At 60.5% G+C, this 20,807-nt stretch overlaps 1 protein-coding gene across 1 annotated transcript; it reads right to left on the bottom strand.

The window, feature by feature from the left end:
* Positions 1-947: 947 nt before the first annotated feature.
* On the bottom strand, positions 948-18,319 carry ADAM11 (ADAM metallopeptidase domain 11). The gene is made up of 26 exons (XM_063080315.1): positions 18,253-18,319; positions 17,614-17,789; positions 9,100-9,176; positions 8,845-8,911; positions 7,782-7,867; positions 7,621-7,696; positions 7,149-7,215; positions 7,014-7,081; positions 6,572-6,646; positions 6,421-6,492; positions 6,068-6,234; positions 5,458-5,542; positions 5,252-5,342; positions 5,055-5,106; positions 4,468-4,567; positions 4,314-4,385; positions 4,132-4,224; positions 3,633-3,713; positions 3,099-3,149; positions 2,924-2,987; positions 2,630-2,729; positions 2,312-2,431; positions 2,051-2,219; positions 1,852-1,966; positions 1,672-1,762; positions 948-1,060 (listed from the first exon to the last, which is right to left on the bottom strand). Exons 1-26 carry the CDS (start codon positions 18,317-18,319, stop codon positions 1,012-1,014), a joined length of 2,331 nt encoding a protein of 776 aa, XP_062936385.1. The 3' UTR covers positions 948-1,011.
* Positions 18,320-20,807: the final 2,488 nt, after the last annotated feature.

Raw genomic sequence — 20,807 nt, 5'->3', positions numbered from 1 at the left:
CCTCACTTCCTCCGGGCCCTCCTTTTTCAAAACATCCCCACAACTGCCCTGGCTCCAGCACCCCCAAGGTTACATTCATCAGTTAAGATTCAGTAAAAATAAAATGTAGATGTCAGCCCCTTCCCCTAGGTCCCAGAGAGCTAAGACCCTGCAGCCTGGTTTTGAGGAGGGGCCATCCCAGACCACGCCCAGTGGTGGCTGCCTGCCCCGACTGGGGCATCCCTTCAGGCCCACCACTTGAGCTGTGGCAATTGTGATGATGGAAGCTACATTCACACAGGGACAGTTGGTGTGCAAGGCCAATGCCGCAGGAGGTGGGGTGGGAGCCTTGAAGGAAATGCTCTCCAGGCCTGGTCCACCCCGATGGTGTGAAGGGCAGGGCCACAGCACCCCAAAGCCCTGTGGAGCCAGGAGTTGAAGGGTTTGGACCTGGAAGACACTTGCAGGGTGCCTCCCTCCGTGGCTGGGTGGGGGCAGCCTTGTGGTTCAGAGCCAAGACGGTGGGCGCCAGGCTTGGAGGGAGGGGGTGGCACTTAGGCCCCTCCAGACCTGGAATGGAGAGGGGGCCTCAGGGGAGGACAAGACACAGGGCCCAGAGGGAGAGCCCCCCAGTGAGGCCCCAGGAGATCAGTGCTGGGCCCTGGAGGTAGCAAGTCGCAGGCTGGCCAGGAAGGGGATCTGGCGGGAGGTCGGACAGCGGTGACATGGAAGACAAAACAGATGGGACATGGAGGGAGGATCCTTTCCCAGGGATGGGGACTGCGGGGGGCACAGCTCCAAGCTCCATCTGGCCAGGAAGGTCTGGCCACATGGCCAGAGAGGACAGTGGGCAAGAAAAAGAGAAGGGCAGGCTGAGGACTTTCTTCCCAGAGTGAGGCTCTCCCACCCCTGCACCCGCCATGACAGGCTGACTGCAGGAGGGAGGGAGTCAGCCCCAGCTCCCCATCAACAGAATGTGAGGTGACGAATGAGATGGAGACAAGGACAGCGGGAGGGATGATGTGGCCGGTGTCACACTGCCCCCTGCTGGGTCGGGTCATACCTTCCTCTGCGGATGTTTCTTCAGGAGCCAAGGAGGGGACAGGCAGAGAGAGAGGAAAAAGAGCTGCTGACCTTCCCCTTCTCTCAGGGAGGGGGGCCTTCCTGCTCCCAGGAGACCCCCGGCTCCTCCAGGGCACCTGGGGCCTGGACACTAACGACAGGGCCAGGGAGAGATACCGAGGAAACCTACCAAAAATAGGTCCTGGCTCTGCCACTAAACTCGTGTGAGCCTGGGCCTCAGTGTCCTCCTTTGCACACTGGGAGGGTTAGACCAGTTCAAGGACCCCAAACTTAGGTGCCCATGGAGCACTGTAGGCTGGGGGGACCTGGGGAAGCCCCTGCACAGCTCTGCTCTGTGGCCGTGCGGAGATGCGTGGAGGCATACTGGGGCCCAATCCTCTCATTTTTCAAGAGAAGGTAGAAATTAGGATTGTTAGTGTAAAATCTCCTGGTGTTTATATGTGAGCAACTAATTGATTTAAACGTTGAAACAAGACCCTGTGGGCTGGCTTGGATCCATGATGCACGAGCTCTGGTTTAGCTGACCTCTCACTCCAGCAGTCAGAGATTCTGATCCCCTGAGGACGCCCCACCGTATAGGGTGTGTGTGTGCGTGTGTTTGTCTCTTACTTAAATCCCCAGCCTGTGCCACCCAGGACGATGGCTGCAACCAGGACAGCACCGGCGATGGAACCAATGATGATGTTAGTGCCGCTGGGACCTGGAGAGGAAGGCAAGGATTGGTTGGCAGGGACAGGCATGGAAAATGGGCAAGACAGAGAGACCCATCCTGGCCAGCTCCAGCCTCACCCTTATATCTCTCCGTCTCCCCCGTGGGCAGGGATGTGGGCAGGGGGTTGTGGATGCTGCAGTCTTTGCCTGTCCAGTCTGGCTGACAGATGCACTTCCCTTCGTTGCTGCAGACCTGCAGGTGGGGTGGGCCAGCAGAGGTGAGCAGGGCCTGTTCCCTCTCTTGCCTCTCCCACCATCCCGGCTTCTGAGCACCTACTCCGTGGTGGGAGCAGATCCGACGATCCCCGCTGCCCGGGCAGGTGCTGAAGTTGAAGGCAGAGGCTGGCAGGCAGCGGTGGTCGAGGCACAGCATGTTGGGCCCACAGGCTGTGCCGTCCTCCACATAGCTCAGGTCTGAGCCATCGGCCAGCTGCACATGGCCACCCCTGGAGGAACAGCATAGCCAGCCTCAGCCCCCGTCCCCAACCTCCATCATAACTGCAGCCTCCCCTTCCCCAGCCATGATCCCAGCTAACACCTGCAGTCCAGCTCCTTGCCCTGGTGGTAGAAGGTGACACTGCTGATGTCTCCCCCCAGGTCACCCATCCGAGGAGCTCCAGAGATGTTGACACAGAGGAGGAAGCCACAGAGCACATCCCTGTTGGGGCACATGGAGACAGTGAACCCCAAGTCTGACCTCAGACCCAACTGCTGCACTCTAATCCGCCCTCACCCTGCCACCTGATTTTTCAAGTATTCTCCCACTGACACTCAGGCTTCTCCTAGGAGAACCTGTTGCCCCGTCTTTAAAAAATCTCACCCCTCCAGAGCAGGAGGCCCAGCCTTGGCTACTCACTGCTTATTGCACTGGACCCAGCCTGACCCCTTGCGCCCACAGTTTCCACGCTCCGTCCCCTCCACGTTCAGCTTCTCATAGCAGAAGCGATCAGCAGCCGCTGCAGGGAGACAATGCTAGGTGTAACCGCACCCACCCAGGATCTCAGAGCCTGGGCCCCAGACTGGCTGGGTCCCTGAAATCCTGGGGAACCACACATTTCATAGGGGGCTTATTTAGCTGGAATCTGCCCCTCTCCAGCCTCTCGATTCTGGGTCCTCCAGAGTCCCCACTCCCGCCCCTAGCCAGACTCACAATGGCCCCAAAGGGCTTGACACTGCCGGTCCCGGGTTTTGCAGCGACCTCCGTAGCAGCGGCCCTAAGGGACCAACAAACAGGAGACAAGGGACAGAGACGTTGAGGGGTCAGAATGGAGACCAGCTAGAGACTGCACTGAGCCCAGACGGGGAGGAACCCCCAGCCATCATACCTGTTCATGATCACAGTAGTAACCATCCTGCTTATGCAGGTTAGGGGGACACTGTGGAGAGATGGGGCAGGACTGAGCACAGCAGTCCCAAGACGGAGAGCTGAGGCTTGCCCCAGGAAGGGATGTAGGGGTGCCAAATGCCCCCCACGTGGCGGTTCATGTTCCAGGTTCTGTCTGGCTCTGAACCCAGGACCACGTGGATTTGCAAGTCACATCGTCTGGCCAGTCTCCTCCTTGTTTCCTGCACCTACCTCGCAGGGCCGGGAGAACTAAATGCCTGGCAACTGATTAGGACTTCATAGATGCTAATATTATCCGCTCTGATCCCTAGAATACACCTGGTGCTAGGAATACCAGCCAGACTATAAATACTGGTTTAATGATTAAAAGAACAAAGCCAGGAGGCAAGAAGACTGTTTCTCAATTAAGGAAACAGGCTGACGAGCGACGCCAGCTGCAGAGGACGCAGAGCCAAACCGACAGGGGTAGGGGTTGCCTCGCCCGGGGCTCCGCAGGACGCCGGGCCGGGCGGACCTGGCTCGAGTCCCCGGTGCAGGTCTCCACGATGTCGCACTCGTTCACGGCCTCCCGGCAGGACACACCCCGCGGCTCGTACTAGGGAAGAGATACGTTCCCGGCTCAGGCCCGACAGGTATCTTGGCCCCGCGCTCCCTCTGGAATCCCGCCCCTAGGTCTGTTCCCATTTCGGTGCCCCAGGCACCCCTCGGCCGCTCCCCGCCCTGCTCCCACCCCACGCAGCGCCGCCTGCAGGCCCCACGTTTCCGCCCCTCCAGCCGCTTCCCGTTAGACCCCGACCCGGCTCCTCGTGGCCACGCCTTCAACGTCCCAGGGCGGCCTCACGCCCCGCCCCCACCCCCTGGCGCCTTTTTCCGCACCAGGCCCCGCCTCCAGTGCGCCCCACCCCAGCGGCGCCTCCTTCCCTGCCTCCCTCCCGCCCCTTACGTGATGGCGTCCAATCGTCCCTCCTCGGTCCTGGCCCCGCCGCCTCCCCGCCCCCGGCGAGCCTCCTCACCTTGCAGCGGCGACAGCACAGCCCGTCGCTGCACATGGCGTCGTGAGTCAGGGTGCATTTCTTGCAGCAGTTGCCACCCGCGCGGCTGCACTCCTGAGGGACGCGGGGAGAAGGGAAAGGAGGCGGGCGAGCCGTGACCCTCCCCACTCGGACCCTCCCCGGCGCCTGCACGAGCCGCTCACCTGCACCGAGCCGCAGTCGCACTCCTCCCCCGCCTCCACGAAGCCGTTCCCGCACTCGGGGGGGTCCAGGAGCTGAGCCGGGAGGGGGTGTCGGGAGTCCGGCCAGGACCCAGCCGCAGCCCCGCTCCCGTGTTCCCCGCCCTGGGGCTGGTACCTTGAGGGGCTTGTTGAAGAGGCAGCTCCCGCCGCCCTCCTGCAGAAACTGGCTGTACTCGTCGATGCTGCAGCGCGAGAACTTGCGGGGCAGGTAGAATCTGGACAGGGGTGAGGGGACGGGGAAACGGCGCCGCTGGGTGCCCCCCTCCAGACCACCCTCTCGCGCCTCCTCAAGGTTCGGGAGCGGGGCGCACCAGGGGACTCCGTCACCATCGGGAGTAGATGGAGCACGAGCGTCCTGCCGCCCGCCCTTCAAGGAAGGGCGGAGGGTTTCGCTCTTGTCCCCTCCACTGAGCTTCGGGACTCCAAGTCTCGGAGCGCTCAGGAAGGAAGATGTCTCCACACGAGGCTCGGGCGGCGCCCAGTGGCCACAGTGCGCACTACAGCCCGGCCACTTCTTGGTGTCCCAGCAGGAGAATCTGGGTCTCCCTGAGTAGTGCTTGCAGAAAACTGGGCTTCCTGGAATCCTGAGCGGTCCCGTGTGCTGGACCTCTTGAGGCCACCGGGTCCAGGTTTCCATCCAGTGCTCGCTCCAGGACTCCCCTTGACCCAGACCCTACCCCCAGTTTGTCCCCAAGAACTCACCCAGTGTCCTCCATGATGCAGCCCAGCCAGATGTCCGGACACTTGCAGTCCCCTGAGGGCGAACCAGTGGATATGAGTGTGTGTGGGGGGTCAAGGCCCATCCCCCCACACACTTGCATCATCTTCAGTTCTAGAGATGCCGGGTGTGGGTCTGGGCTGATTGTGGGGCCACAGGGGCGTCTCCTGGGGGTTGATACCTGCAGAGCTTCGGTGTTTGTTCCACATCATGCCCAGGTTCTGCCCCAGGGTCTGGGCCAAGGTCACTGCCATGGCCCCCATGTTGCCATACTGGGGGTGGGGAAGATGGAACACAAAGATGTCTACATCCACCCAACAGGCAGTGAGTGCCTTTTCAGCCCCTCTCCCTCAGCGCCCACCCCAGCCATGCCCTCTCACTGCTCACCTCATTCACGCCCCCACCCCGGGACAGCGAGCAGATGCCCCCCACGTAGGCTGCCCCACTGCTGGTGCTCTGGAAAGTCTTGCCCCTGGAAGGGAGAGAGTTGTCAGGATAACCTCCTCCCTCTCCATGGTGGCTCCCGGGGGTCTGGGGGAGGCCCCAACACTGGAGTACTTCCTTGGGGAGGGGAGCCTTGCCCTTCATGCATGACCTCAGGCAAGCCCCTTTCCTTCTTTGGGTTTGTTTGCCCATAAGCCAAATGAGAGGTTCCTATTAGATAATCTCTAGTTACAAGGCCCTTTTATTAGATTTTTTTCCCCTAACACATCACTGGGCCCCTGAGGAAAGGATGTTGGGACAGTTTAAAAGGAGAAAGAGGGGACCAGGGGAGGTGAGGGGCAGAGAAGACCACCAGGGCTAAGGCAAAGACATCAGCTGAGATGCAGGGGAAGATGCTCAGCCTGTTGCATGTGGCTGGGGAGCAGGTGGCAGGTGCAAAGTGACCCCAGTTCCCAGATCTGAGAGGGGCACCTGGCAAAGGGCGGGTGTAAGTAACCCTGAGCACCGTAGCAACCAGCAGAGGCTGGGGGGATGCCTGGGGAGGGGGACTCACGAGAAGAGGTGGGTCGCATCACTGGGCTCAGGTAGGCCCTCCCTCCGGTAGACCATGAGCCGGGCCAGGGTCTCCAGGAGGTCATCCTGCACCTGGATCTTGTCCCCATCTGCCCATGTTTCCATAGCAACCAGAACAATTCGGGTGTTGAGCTGCTCCTTGTACATCTGGGCCGGGAGGGGAGAAGATGAGGGGGGCTAGAGGGTGGGAGTGGTGGGGGGACAGGTCTGGAGGAGGGCCTCAGGCTGCCCCTCCGGGAGGTGGGGGTGGGAGGCTGATAGTACCCCCAGGATGTGTGTGGCGGGGATGGGGGGCAGAGCTGGGGGAAAGGGAAGGGAGGGCGGCCTGCTCACCACGTCTGCCAGGTTCACCACGGACTTGGCGAAGCTGCTGGTGAGGACCACCGACTGTCGCATCTGCTCGAACTGGGAAGAGAAGAGCGAAGAGGGCAAGGCTCCTTCTGGGTCCTTCCCCTGACTGTCACCCTCCAGCCTGGGAACTTACCAGCTGGCGGTCGTTGATCACGATCAGCTCCACGTACTTGGTCTCACTGTGCACTGTAGGGTGGCCGCGGTGGACCTGGGGGGCGGGTGGGCACTTGGAATAAGTCCCACCCAAGTCTGGCCCCATGGCCAAGCCATGGACAGACTCCATGGGGGTAGCGGGGTCTGGACTCCAGCCAGGGACAGTGCCAGCCCCCACCGGCAGAGGTTTCCCATCCCTCCCCAGCCTTGGATGAAGGCAGGCAGCCTCCGTTCACCCACGACGGGGGCCTGTGTAGACACCGGTGTTAGGGAAGGAGGCGGGACCATCTCCCAGAGCTGGTTCCCTGGCCCCCAGTGGCACCGGTCTGAGCCCTCCTTTGCCTCAGCCATGGATGGGGTAGTCCTGCTCTGGGCCACAGCCCAAGGTCTCTGCAGCCCGAGGTCTGTGCGGGCCCCCGTACCTGCCTTTTCCTTCTCAGCCTCAGCGGGTTTGGAGGAGCAGAATAGGCAGGGGCAGCAAACAGGCAGCCTGCAGGGAGTGGGCAGGTGAGGGGAGCACAGCCGGCCCCTCCCCAGCCCCGCTTCCCCTCCCTTACCTGGTTCCCTGCATCCGAGGGGGGCTGGGAGGAGAGGGGTCCGGTAAATGAGATGGGGAAGGGGGCCCTGCAATGAGGGGGAATTAGTTCTTGGAGGGCCAACTAGGTCTGCTCTGGGTCCAGTTGTGGGGGGGCAGCTCCAGCCCGTCCCCTCACCCCACCTTAGGGTGACCCAGAACTGGCCAGAGCTCCCATGTCGGATCTGATCTCCCAGACGCTCAGATTCCGGGATCAAGACCTGAGGGCGCCCTGACAGACCGGGGCAAAGGACACTGGAGCCCAATGGGAGGTCGCCTGGGGGACAGAGGGGACATTGGAGCTGAGGGCACAGTGGGAGGGAAGCAGAGCTGGAGTCACCGAGGAGGGCAGTGAGGCTGAGGTTACTGGAGGAGGAGGAGGTAGCAGTGGCAGCTATTGGGACAAGCATGGCAGGGCCATCGGAAAAGATGGTGAGGGGCTGTGCAGGGCTTACCCGGGAGGCTCCCCAAGGCACAGCAATATCTTGGGGCTCCACGATGTAAGTCAGGTTTCCATCAGAGAAGACCCCACTGTGGAGAGAGAGGTGCAGCTCCCCTCCGTCCCCAGGCCCGGAGCTGGAGGTGCCTTCCCACTGCCCAGCCCTCCCATACTCACTGCAGCCCCTGGCAGGTGGAGAGGGCAGCAAAGGAGTGCGGGTTCCCCCGGAGTTTCCCCTGGTAGTAGCAGTGGTCTCCAGCCCCCTGGAGGAGCAGCAGAAAAGTGAGCAGAAGGCACCCCAAGCCCTGGCATGAGGCAGGAGGATGGCAGCGGGGGGGGCCACTGAAGCTGCCCTGTGTGCAGGTGGCTGCAGTCTCTGGGTACCCCTGGGGCTCTGGAGCCTGGTTCTATGCTGGAGGTGCTCCTAATTTGCTGTGTCACCCTGGGCAAGTTCCTAGCCCTCTCTGGGCCTCCACCTTGCCTATAGAATGAGGTAGTTGGACTATAGCAGTGGTTCTTAGCCATTTGTTGGGGCTGGCAAAGGGATCATAGACACCTTTGAGAATAATAGGTAACATTTATGTAGTGCCCACCACACACAATCTCACACTCTACCTCCGTGGACCACCCCTAGATACATGGTCTGTGGCCAAGGAATTGCGAGCAGCATGTGTCCTCCTGGCCAGGCTCATGGGTCACAGGTGACCAGCAACGCCCCTTCCCCAGCTCCGCCTGCTGCAGAATTACTTGTGCTCCAGTAACTGAGCAAGTTGCGGGGTGGGGAGCGATGGGAAGGAGGCTATTTATAGACACATTCATCTTTCTTCAGGCTCCAGGGCCTCCAGGGCCTGGACCTTGGTGTCCCAGGCAGCCGGGAATTTCCGGGGCCTTTATACTTTCTGAGCAAGAGGGGACATTTCCTCAACTGCCCCCTCCCAGAGGAGCCTGGGAAGGGGGAACTCCTGACATAGCTGGCATGGAACACTGCCAGTCCTGGAATGCCCCTCTTTCCTGGCTGGAGAAAAGACCTCTGGGGCTGGGCAAGGGGAGCATAGGGCCCCATGCCAGCCATCCAACCTGCCCACCTCAGAGCCTCCAAGGTGGAGAGAGACAGGAGGTCCCGAGCAGCTAGGCCCATTCTGAGTGTACCCCTGACCCCATCTCCACCTGCTACCTGTCCCTACAGACAGACAGACAGCACCTCCATTCCACCTCCTCCTCCTCTTCCAAAGGCACTCACGGTGCTGTGCTGGGTGGTCCCCCCCTGGCTGAAGTGGCGCTCCACATACTGTGAGGACAGGAGGTGACTGAAACAGAGTGGGCAGGAGGAAGGAGGGGGTCACTGGGGAGGCTAGGTCAGGCAGGGTCCCGCCGCAGCCCACGATCCAGGTCCCCCTGCCCCAGCCTAGCCCTCTGCCCCCAACCATCTGAGTCAAGGCCATGCTTTGCCCACCCCACCCGCAGCCCTTCCTCCCGGGCTCAAGGCCTCACTCACTGGTTCAGCTCCAGGTCCAGGGTGAAGTTTGACTTGAAGGCTGGGATGACGAAACTCACCTGGGCCAGATGGACAGGCTGGTGTGGGAGGAGGGCAGAGGGGGAGTCAACCTGAGGAGGCCTGAAGGTGGGAGCTGGGGAAAACCCAGGACAGAGAGGAGCTCCAGGGAGGGGATGGTCCAGCCCCAGCAGCCAAGGGGACCACTGATTTGGGGGAAGATATTTTGCATAAGCTACTGTTTCCTTTATGCGTTGGGGCAGGGGCAGGAGAGCTAGTCATTGGGCATGGCCCACCCTCTACCCTCTGGGCCAGGGCACCAGCCCACCCTCCCCCGAAGCAGTCTGCTGAGCCACAGGGATGGAGCGGGACAGCTTGGCCTGCCCGCTGTGTCATCCCAGACCCTCCCTGCTGCAGGAAGGCCACCCCTAGCCTCGGAATAAAGAGAAAGCCCCCAGAAGTCCCAAGGGAAGGGAGAAGGGTCTCAGTCAGGGGCAAACAGGAAAAGGGCGCAGGTCCCTCGCTTCCCGTCCCCCTACCCTGGCCCCAGCCTCAATGACATAGGAGGCCTCAGACGGGACTGGAGTAGGTAGAAATCCATCACTGGGCCCCTGGAAGCTGCGGCAACAAGCAGGTGCCATCTCGTCAGGAGGAAAGGACTTGGCTCCTCCACCCCCAAATCCATTGCCCTCTGCCTTGCCCAAAGCAGCTCATCTTTAATATTTCAATCACATAGTTAATTTTTAAACACGGAAGTTTTCCTGATAAATTTTTCAGAGGGGCCTATGCACTGGGGCTGGGAGGCTCCAGGTTGCCATGGTGATGCACCAGTCCTGCCTGAGATGCTGCCCTCCCAGGCCCGGGCGCCCTGCGCTCCTGCGCCCCTGCGCTCCTGCTCCTTGGAGCGCGGGATGGAGACTGCAGGGCCTGAAGCTCCTGTGCCTGTGGGGAGAGCGACCCCAGGGGAAGAAGGGCAGGAGATCCTCGAGTCCTCAATCACAACCACCCCAGGGACACACCTGGCGGCTCCCGCACCTCAGCCCAAGATGGAGTGTGCAGCCTCAGGTCTTATCAAAGCTCTGGAAGCCCGGGAAAGGTTTGAGAGGATTCGGGGGCCGGAGCCTTCCTCCCACTTCCTGTCCATTTGAGAAGACTGAACTCCAGACATCCAGATGAGGGTCACAACCCTCTCCTCTGCCGATGGGAGGCTTCTGTTTGCTGACTTGCTTTTGTGGTGGGGAAAGCAGGCTGTAGGAAGGAGCGGAGCCCCAACATGGATGTCATGGAGTCCCATAGCTTGCTGCCTGCCTGTCAGCTCCCTCGTCAACCACCTGGTCATTACCAATCTTTACCGAGTGCTGCTTACATGCCAGGCACTGGTCTAAACTCTTTCCAACTAAGAGCAAATTCGACCTTCACATCTACCCTCTGGGATAGATGCTACTGTTATTCCCATCAGACAGATGGGAAAACTGAGGCACAGAGACGCTAACTAACTTGCCCAAGGTCATACAGCTAAGATGTTGCGGAGCTGGGATTCAAACCTAGGGAATCTGCTTCCAGGGCCTTCTCACCCCAAAGGCAAGGTAAGACGGAAGTGGGCCCAGTGTCCATGAGAGGCCCTGGAGAGGGGGCAAGCTGAGGTGAAGGGCCAGAGCCCGGGAAGGCAGACCACTGAGCTCCAAGGACACCGACTCACCCCACCCCAGGCTGACCAGGGCTCCAAGCTCCATCCTGAGCCCCCGGAGTATCGATCAGACTCGAAATAGAAAGTCAAGGACAAGGAGTCACTGCTTCCTTCACCCCAGCCCTCGGCCTGGGCCATCTCTGCTCTCCCCTCCCCCTGTGCCTGCACTAGCTGGGCCCCCCACCTCCACCCCCACTCCCCACACCTGCACCATCCTTGCCCTCCCCACTCCCCACACCTGCACCATCCTTGCCCTCGCTCCTCTCCTCTCAGGACTGCTCCTGCTTGTTCTGTCTGCCTCCCACTGACAAACCCCTATCCCAGCCCGCCTCTGACTTCCCCAGTCCCCGTGCCCTGATTCCACTCTCTCAGGCTGTGCAGCCTCAGGGACGGCCCAGCACCTCTCTGACCCCGGACTTTCCCACTGAAAATGGTCAGAAGAGCCCAGATGAGAGAATGGGAGGTTGGCTGTGTGGTGGGGAGTCATCCTGGGCCTGGAGGATTCTGTCAGAGTCAGCCCCAGGGGGTCACTTGGGAAGCCCTCAGCTGACCTACCCGGCCTCCTCCTTCTCTGTGGAGGCCAGGCCAGCCCCCCATTTGGGGAAGGTCCAGGCTGATGGGGGAGCAGTGCCAGATGCCTCAGGCTCCTCTCGGCCCCCACTGCCTGCAGCCTGCCTAGGCCTCACCCCCTTCCCCACCTGGTGAGGCCAAACTGTAGGGGTGGCTGCTCCCTTCCCCAGCAGGACACTGGGCTCAGGCTGGGTAAGACCCCTGGGCAGTGCCAGGGCAGTTGCTGGGGCTGGAGCTGGAGCTAGCAGGAGGCAGGCCCAGGAGGGGGCCGGGGGAGGCCCCAAAAGGCAGTGGGAGAAAGGGGAGACAGCTGGCAGTTTGGCTCAGTTGCTTAGAGTGCAGCCTTGTGACCCCAAGCAAGGTCAAGGGTTCAGATCCCTTTACTGGCCAGTCAAAAAAAAAAGAAGCAGGGAGGGGAGAGAATCCAGATACCTCGGCATGTGGGCCTGGCCTGGCTGGATGGGGGGACACAGCTCTGTCCCCAGTCTGAGGGAAGAGACAGATCAGGCAAATTAACCCATCTCGGTCCCAAGACCTCTGCCTCCCAGGAGCCTGGAGAAGGGGCTCCTGCTGGCACCAGGGAGACGCCCCCAGCCAAGCTTTAAGGTGATGTTCTATCAAAGCCAAACTTTTGCCTGGCCCTGACCTGCCCCTGGCCTCATCCCATTATCTCTCAGTTCCTTGGGAGGGCCCCTTCGGTCTTGAGCTCATGCCAGTCTCCAGCTGCCTTCCCACCTCTGCGCCCAGCTCAGCACTGCTTGTGACCAGCCAGCTGTGACCCTGTGCCCTGCGCTTGCCTCTTGCTCCCCAGCCACCCACTCTCATGTGCGCCAGCTCATTTGATCTCACTTCTGGTCCTCAACCTGGCTGGGCCTCATTTTACAAATGCCAGACCGAGGCTCAGAGAGAGACACTTGGAGGTGGCTGGCCTAGGGTCACAGCTGGGGAAGTGTGGGGCCAAGTCCTACCCTCTGATTGGTGTTCATGTCTGCCGTGGCATCTGCGGCCACCTGGCAGGGGTGACTGCACTCTCCACCCACAGCTTCCCCATTGCTGACCCGCCCACTCCCCCAGGCACCTGCTTCAGAGAACTGTGTCTCCTCCTCTCTGTACTCCCTGTCAGGCTGAGAAGGAGGCAGAAACTACAGAAGTCCCAGAATCACAGATACAGATGCCGGGCTCTGCCCCAGACCTACAGAATCGCAGTCCTGGAAAGGGAGAGACTAAGGATCTTTAGGATTCTCATGCCCAGAAGATCGGAACGTGCAGACCACTGCCCTCCACAACCTCCAGGCCCCCTCCCCTCACTCACTCACCTGAATCCCATCTCCTCCCACGACCCTCCCTCCCTGCCCTCCTCTGCAAACCCTGCACCTGCCAACCCACACAGAGCTTTGACCCTTCTCAATGACCTCTGGGCCTTTAAGCGTACGGTTCTTGACATATATTTCTTTTATCACTGATTAAATTTTCTTCATGGGTGGCTTTTAGTCCCCTGGAGCAAGGGCTATGCCCACACTTTTCCCTGCCCAGAGGCTCAACACTCATGTTGAATGGGAAGGCATCAAAGGCCTGGGTAAGCTGCTTAACTCTCTCTGCCTCAGTTCCCCCATTGGTAAAATGGGGTTGTTGTGAGGATTAAATGAAAGCCCTTTTTAACGTGCTATTATCATAAGGGTTGGTAATAATAATAAATGAAGAAAGAAGTATAAAGGCTCCAGATAAATGGGACTTTGAGGAACTGAATAAAAGACCCCCTTGGATCACCTCCTGAGACAGGGACATGCCAAAATGGTGTCTTTATGCTCCAGATCTGGGTGGATTGGAGTGATTTACCTGTGAGGTGTCTCACCTGAGGACATCTTTCTGGAATCCCTTCCCACCCACTGTGCAGAGAGACACCACCTCCTCGCACGCTGGGTGGCCACAGACGGGGGAGGAGTCAGAGAGGCAGGGGCCCCACTCGGGAGCATGTCCTGGCTAGGAGATACCACCCACCCGCCCACCAGCTAACTCCCCTCATGTCCCCCAATTATGTGTTAATGCTCCATTTATCAACAGGGCAGTGGGATTCCCAGACAATGAGAATAGTTGGATGAATTTCTTTTCTTTTTTTTTTTTTTTTTTTGTCTTTTTTGTGACGGGCACTCAGCCAGTGAGTGCACCGGCCATTCCTATATAGGATCCGAACCCGCGGCGGGAGCGTCGCCGCGCTCCCAGCGCCGCACTCTCCCGAGTGCGCCACGGGCTCGGCCCTGGATGAATTTCTGATGATGGGATTTGACCTAAATTTTTGAGGACAGAGTCACCTCCTTACAGGGTCATCAGTCCTTCTAGGGACAGACTCTGGACAGCTGGGCTCCTCTAGGCAGCCAGGAGAGGTGTTTGGGTAAAGCCAAGCCCACAGGCCAGAGTCCGGCTGGGGAGGACTGGAGATGCTGGACCCTGCTATGTTGTTTCTCCCTCAACCCTGCCCAAGGCTGACAGGTAACCCCAAATGCCCTGGATCCTGTTTCCGACACCAGCCCTCACGCCAGGACGCGGTGTTCAGCACCCTGCTGCTGACACTCAGGGAGGCTGGGCTGTTAAACAGCACTGAGGGTGGCTTTTCCAGTAAAGGCTGGTCTGGGCAGTTCTCACAGGAGCTCAGCCCTGTGACTGACGTGCCCTCCCCAGCTCTGTCTCCTGGTCTGCGAACCCCTCACCACCAACCCTGTTCATTCCCCTACATCCTACCTTCTCCTTGGTTCCCAAACAGTCTGGGTTTCTCCAGGGGCAGGCAAAGCCCTCCCAGCAGCTTTGTGTGAATTAGAAAAAGGTGTCTCCTCACAGCACATGGAGCCTCCTGAGCCCAGAGATTTCATTCAGCCCAATGACCCCTTGCCCAGGTGCCCTTGTGCAGTGAACAACCAGCCCAACTGTACACGGTGGCCCTGCTTGTCCTCCTGCCTCACCCCTCAGACTCAGCTTCCCTGTAATCATAGGTTTCTGCACTTGCAGAAACTCCCCCACTTCTCTGGGCCTCAGGCCCAAACTGCTTCCACACTGACCAGAACTGAGGTGTTGAGAGCGACGGCAGAGAGTAAAGGGTCCCCCAACTGGCATCCCTCTTTGCTATACCCCTGAGTGACAGGCAAGCCATGAACTAGTTAAGAGGGCAGCACTGGCTATCAGTCTTGACTCTGCTATTGAAATGCTGTGTGACCTGGGGTGTTACTTCACCTCTGTGTGCCTGTTTCCCTGTCTGTGAAATGGGATACTAACAGCCCCAAAGCCTGGAGTCGTGATGAACTCACGTAAAGGCAGAAGAGTGCCTGTCTCCATGAGGACCAAGTAAATTGTAATTTCTCTTGCTTCCTCTTCTTCTTTTTTTTTTTTAAAGATGACCGGTAAGGGGATCTTAACCCTTGACTTGGTGGTGTCAGCACCACGCTCTCCCGAGTGAGCCACAGGCTGGCCCCCATAATTTCTCTAGCTTCTAATTCCTTCCTGGCCACCTTCTCTCTCCCCTTGCCCTAGTCCCACCCCCTACCAAGCCAGAGGTCCTCAGCACACCAAGCCCTTCTCTATCACTGCCTCCTGGCTATAGGTGAGGCTGAGATTTATGTTATCATTATCCTGATTTTAGAGATCAGAAAGTGGGACTCAGAAAGGTGAAGTGACCCATCTAAAGCCAGAGCAGGTTAGTATCCAAGGCCCCACCATCCTGGCCCTGCCAGCCAGCACATGCCCCCAGACTTGCCACATGACCAGAGATCTTGCCGCTGATGCAATACCTGTACGGTGTTCCAAACCAGTGCAACAACTCAGGAGAAACCCAAGCAATGCCGGGGCTCGAGCTCAAGGCTGCACTGACTCCCATCAGCCCCCCAGCTTCTGAGGCCTGAACTGCTCCAGCCCTGGGGTGAAATGGCAGATGGGAGGTCAAAGGTTTGCCATGTCTCCTTCCAGTCAGGAGGATATATTCTGGGCCTCTTTTTTCTCCTTTGGCCTTCCACTCTCCTTGCTCTGGGTGGGGTTGGAGGACTGCTCTTGGAGGTCGAACAGTGCAGTGGGGAGTGCCCTGGTCTTGGAGAAAATTACTCCCAGCTCCACTGCTTAAGATCTGATCGACTCTGGGCAAGTTATTTAACCCTTCCGAGCCTCAGTTTGCTCATCTGCAAAATGGGGCAGACAAAAGCTATCTATCTGCCCTAAAGAGTTGTGAGAATTTTTTTTTTTTGGCGGCTGGCCAGTATGGGGATCTGAACCCACTTACACTCTAACCACCTGAACTAGCCAGCCAGCCCCCAGGGTCGTAAGAATTAAGTGCTGTAATGTGCATGCAAGACTTAGCAGAGTGCCTGGTCCAGAGAAGTCCACAGCCTTGGCAGCCTTCTCCTTCACCTCCAGGGCAGATCTTCCACCTCAGGGGAAACTGAGGTGCAGATAAAGCAGATCCCTGAGCAAGACCCCTGGGGAGGCTGCAGTGAGGTCCCTGGGAAGTCTCAGTCCCAGAGAGACCCCCACTGGAGATGACCACTGCCCCACAGATCCATAGAACTATCCACTCCCACCCCCTGTGCCCTCGGACACCCCCTAAAGTATATTGGAAACCTGTCTCTCACATATACACCACACATGTATGAGTGCATGTCACCAACTCACCCAGCAGAACAACACCCAAAGAACCCCCCACCCCATTCGGTCCAACTGCACCCAGCCACAGTCACCATCATACCCCAGAACCCCCACCTCTCTCTTCACAAAGGCTGAAAGAGCAGCCTATCCAATTGGAATACCCCACTTTTCCTCCTACCAGACTCTCACGCTTTCCCTCATCTCTGTCCCCTAACCCCACCATTGCATCACCCCATCCCCCAATCTGCACATCCCCTAAAGCACAAGCCAGAGTCCCAGCAGTTAGGTGGGTCATCAGCTCCCCACCAATTCAACCGTGGGGTGCACAGGTTACAGGTGGGGCACAACACCAGGGAAGAAGGGTGGACTAAGGGACACAACACAGCCAGGACACCCCATCCCAGGCCCTGGCACTGTCCCCACTACCCATCCACCCACCTCCCAGGGAGGCTGGGCAGGCGCTGAAGCCACCCCCCACCCCCCACCCCACCCCCAAGGCCCCAGCTCAGGACCATTAGCCCCCTCCCCACTCCGCCCCTCCCCCTCAGCGCTGCCCTGAGTGATGGCCCATGTATTATGCATGCTCCCTTCCTGCTCCATTCCATTTCACCAGCATTCCCCACTCCCCGCACCACCCCACATCCCTCTCCACCCCCCACCCCCCTTTAAAGGCTTTTAACCAAGTACATTAGGCAGGGCCAGATGCCAGTCTGACAGATGTCCATAATGTTAGCCTCCATTTCTCTCCTTCCTCCCTCTGTTCAGCCCAATTTACCTCCCACCACTCCCAGCTGCCAAAACTTCCAGACTTCTGTGGTACCCCTCCTCTGAGTCTCTCCTCTACACGTCCTATTTTTGCCAGGCCTTCGCCATCCAGCCCTCTGCCACCCGCCTTGGCCTGGCTAACTTTCAGCTTCAAGCTCCTGGAGAGCTGAGGTGTGCTGAATGAATATTCCATCTGGGTGATTATTATTCACATGATATTAATTAATTATTAATTGCAATTAATCTCCATTCCTAACCTTCCTCTGGGAGGCAGGAGGAACCTGGCAGCTGAAAGGGACAGCGGATGGGTAGAGCTGGCATTTGTGGGTGAACTTGGGGCCTCAAACCATTTCCCAAGGCCCCATCTTCAGCCAGGACAGGGAGGAGAACAAGCCTGTCTGTGCACAGTGGGAAACTGAGGCCGGAGCAAGCACTAAACTGTTTCAAGAAAGCCAGCTGAGGGTGGTTGTGGTGAGAACTTGGGCGTCCTAGTTCCCGACTGGGCTCTTAGCTGCTTCTCCCTGCCCCTCAACACCCTGCCCAAGCTCCATTTTGAGCAGAACCACCAGCTCTGGCAGGAGGGGATTGGGGCCCTGAAAGGCTGACTCAAAGCAGACCAAGACCTGGGTATTCCAGGGTCCCTGAATGCTGAGGGCAGGAGATCCCCCTCACAATGATGGGAGGGGAACCTGGAGCTGGGCAGGGCCAGTGCTCCCCACTAGTGGGCTCCAGCACCCACCTGATACCCATTGTACAGAAAGGAAGCTGCAGGAACCAGCTGCTGAGAAGGCACCCAAGCCCTGGCCAACTTGTGACCTCCCTTGGGCTCTGAGGCCTATTCTAGCCCCCTGGCCTCACCACCCAGCCCCACTCACCGGGCCCCCCGGTGGCTCCTGGCGGACCCTCGTGTCCAGCTGCTGCTTTCGAACTTCTCTCCCAGAGCTCTCCCCTACCAGACGGCTGGGTTCTGTGACCTCCGGGGCTTCTGGGCTCCCCACCTGGGGTGAGCCCCCCCAGTGCAGAACTCCGGTAGGACCCCGGGCCCCAAGACCTGGGGAGACAAGGCCATAGCTGCAGGCAGATGCCCACCACAGGACAGGAGACTTGGGAATGGGGTGGGCACGTGCCAGCCCCCACTCTGGTGTGGCCTTTGGAGCCCTGGGGTAATCCGGGTGGGAGGATCTGGCTGCCCTGCAGGAGGAAGAGCCCCACAGGCAGGGGGCCGGGAGCTTCACTCCTGCCCGATCCTCACGACTGCCCCCCCAAACCCGCAGAGACCTGCAGAGTCGGCCGGCCGGCGGCAGGGGGTGGCCGCGGTGGGGCCGGCCCGATGGGGACAGGTGGGTGGACGCACCTTCCCTTCTCTCCCGCTCCCCCGCCCTCCCGCGCTCTGGACCGGCTGTCACCCGGAGCACTGCAGGAAAATGTGGCTGCAGCAGAAACCGCCGCAAAAGCCAGGGCGGTGGCAGGGAGGGGGCGCCGGGACAGGGGCCCGGCCAGGCGGCGGTACTCACCGGGTGCAGGGAGCGGCAGCAGCAGCAGCAGCAGAGCCGCGATCGCCCAGCGCCGCAGCCTGCTCATGGTTCGTTCATAATCCTCCCGGTCCGGGGGCTGCGGCTGCGAGAGGCGCTGCAGAGGGCGGGGGCGGGGAGGCGCCGCGGCGGAGCCCGGGCGGGGGCGCCCGCCGGGCGGGGGTCGCAGAGAGGTGGGGGCGGCGGGGAGGGGCGCGAGGCTCAGTGCGCTCCGGCCGCAGCCATCCCGGCTGGGCGGCGGGGCCGGGTTAAGAGCCGAGCGGCGAGCACGTGAGCCAAGGGCCCGCCCCTCGCCCCCCCGTCGCCCCCCGCGGGGCCCCCCCAGCCCGGCAGGGCCCGGGCCGCAGCGACGGAGGACAAAAGAGGCGCCGCCCCGCCACCTCCTCCCCGGTACCTCCGCCCCCGGGCACCTCCGCCCCCGGCACCTCCCCCCCCCCCCGCGGGCACCTCCGCCCCCGCATCTCCGCCCCCCGGCACCTCCGCCCCCGGGCACCTCCGCCCCCGGCACCTCCCCCCCACCCCCCGCGGGCACCTCCGCCCCCGGGCACCTCCGCCCCCGCACCTCCGCCCCGGCACCTCCGCCCCGGGCACCTCCGCCCCGGGCACCTCCGCCCCGGGCACCTCCGCCCCGGGCACCTCCTCCCCGGGCACCTCCGCCCCCGCACCTCCGCCCCCGGGCACCTCCGCCCCGGGCACCTCCGCCCCGGGCACCTCCCCCCCCCCCCCGGGCACCTCCGCCCCCGCACCTCCGCCCCCGGGCACCTCCGCCCCCGCACCTCCGCCCCCGGGCACCTCCGCCCCCGGCACCTCCGCCCCGGGCACCTCCGCCCCGGCACCTCCTCTGCCCCCTCGGCAGGTGCAGGGCGGAGGCGCACCCTGTCTCCCTCTCACCGCCCCCTCCTCGTCCACCCTTTTTGCTTCAGGGTCTCCGGGGCCCCGTAGATCTGTAGGGGGCGGGAGGAAGGGAATAGAGGGACCCCCGGGCTCCGACTGGGGACCTGGAGCGGGGGCGTGGCTGCCGGGCCCGGGTTTGCCCCGAGCGTGGTCCCAGGAGGGGGCTTCCCCAGCCCCAGCCCCGAGCGCCCCGGTGGATCAAAGGCTGTGGGAGGAGGGACGGGGGCTCTTCTGGCGAAAGCGCAGCTCGGCATCTCCGCGACTTCTTGCGCATTAGTGGCAGAGTCGCTGTGAAGTCCTCCCACACCCCGGTCCAGACTCTTTCCCGGCCCACAGGCTCCTCCCGGCCAAAGATGCCGCTGGCTCCGGGAGGGCTTCAGGGATTGTCGTCACCCGAACCACCAAGAGGAGAGGGGCTGTCCTCTGGGCTCCTGAGTCCCTCGCGCAGGGCACCCCAGTCCTTCCCTCCAAATAAACCAGAAACTACCCAGGTCGTTTTCGTGCTGTTGCCCCCTTGCTGCCCCGCCCTTGCTAGCGCACGTCTTTGAGGAGCAGAAGACACCTCCGGACACCTCCACCCGCTTCAGGCCTCCCCTCTCTGGTCATACGAGGTTTCTCTGCAAAGTACTCGACTTCCCAACCTACCTCCCCAGCTGCGCCCCTCAACCCAGCTCCTGGGCTCCCAGGCAAGATGGGCCCCAACACTGGGGCTGGGATCTCTGACCTCTGCTCCGTATCCTAAGAGCCAGATACCTGCGATGGAAGGGGATGGTGCTGTAGATCACTGATGCGACCCACCCTGACCTTCTCCCCAAGGCCAGCATCCTGTACCCACACTGGGGGATGACAGGTCACTGAGGAAAAAGAATGGAGGCAAGGAATGTCTTCCTGGGTCCTGTTTCCTCAGGGACAAAGGGTCTCTGTTGGGGATGGGGGAGCTGCCTCTTGCTGTGACAGTACCCGCCCCCCCACCAGCTCTATTTTAGGCCCAGGAGAGGTGAGAAGGCGATTTCCCATGAGGCGCTGACATCAATGCTGGGAATAAGGTGACTCCCTCCCCCCGACCACCTGCTACTCCAGACCCAGATGCTCAGCAAGGCTGAGCCAATGCTTCCTTCACTCTGGAGACATCTTGAAAACCTCAAGGAGGCAGTGGCAAGGGCGCTCCAAGGAATGAGGGCCTACCATGTGGTACCCCTGGAAACTCACAGTCACCCAGGAGGGAGCGATTGTGCTCCCCATTTTATAGATGGGAAAACAGATTCCAAGAGGCTACGTGAGCTTCCCTAAGTCACACAGCTGATCAGTGAGAGGCATGTCCCATACTCCAGGGTCTCACTACTCTCTGGCCATCCCTATCCCCACCTCCAGCTCTGTCTGGTCCCTCTATCTGGGCCACATCAATAAGCCCTGATCAGGTGTGCCTCCCAAGAGGCTAGGTGGTGTTTGTCATTTCACAGTGGAGGACCCAGGGGCTGGGAGAGTCTGGGTCTCTCCCACCTACATATCCAAGACCACACAGTGAGCCCAATCTGTGATTCAGGCCTCTTCAGGTGGGGCATATTCCCACCACCTCTGTGGCCCCGGTACCTTGGACTTCTAGTTGGGGAGACCTTCCCAGTCCCCAGAATGACTCTCCCCTG

Source organism: Cynocephalus volans, chromosome 16 (genome assembly GCF_027409185.1).
Source record: "Cynocephalus volans isolate mCynVol1 chromosome 16, mCynVol1.pri, whole genome shotgun sequence".
Taxonomy (NCBI): Eukaryota; Metazoa; Chordata; class Mammalia; order Dermoptera; family Cynocephalidae; genus Cynocephalus; species Cynocephalus volans.
Note: the sequence above shows the minus strand (reverse complement) of the source record. Positions and strands in the feature narration are given on the sequence as shown.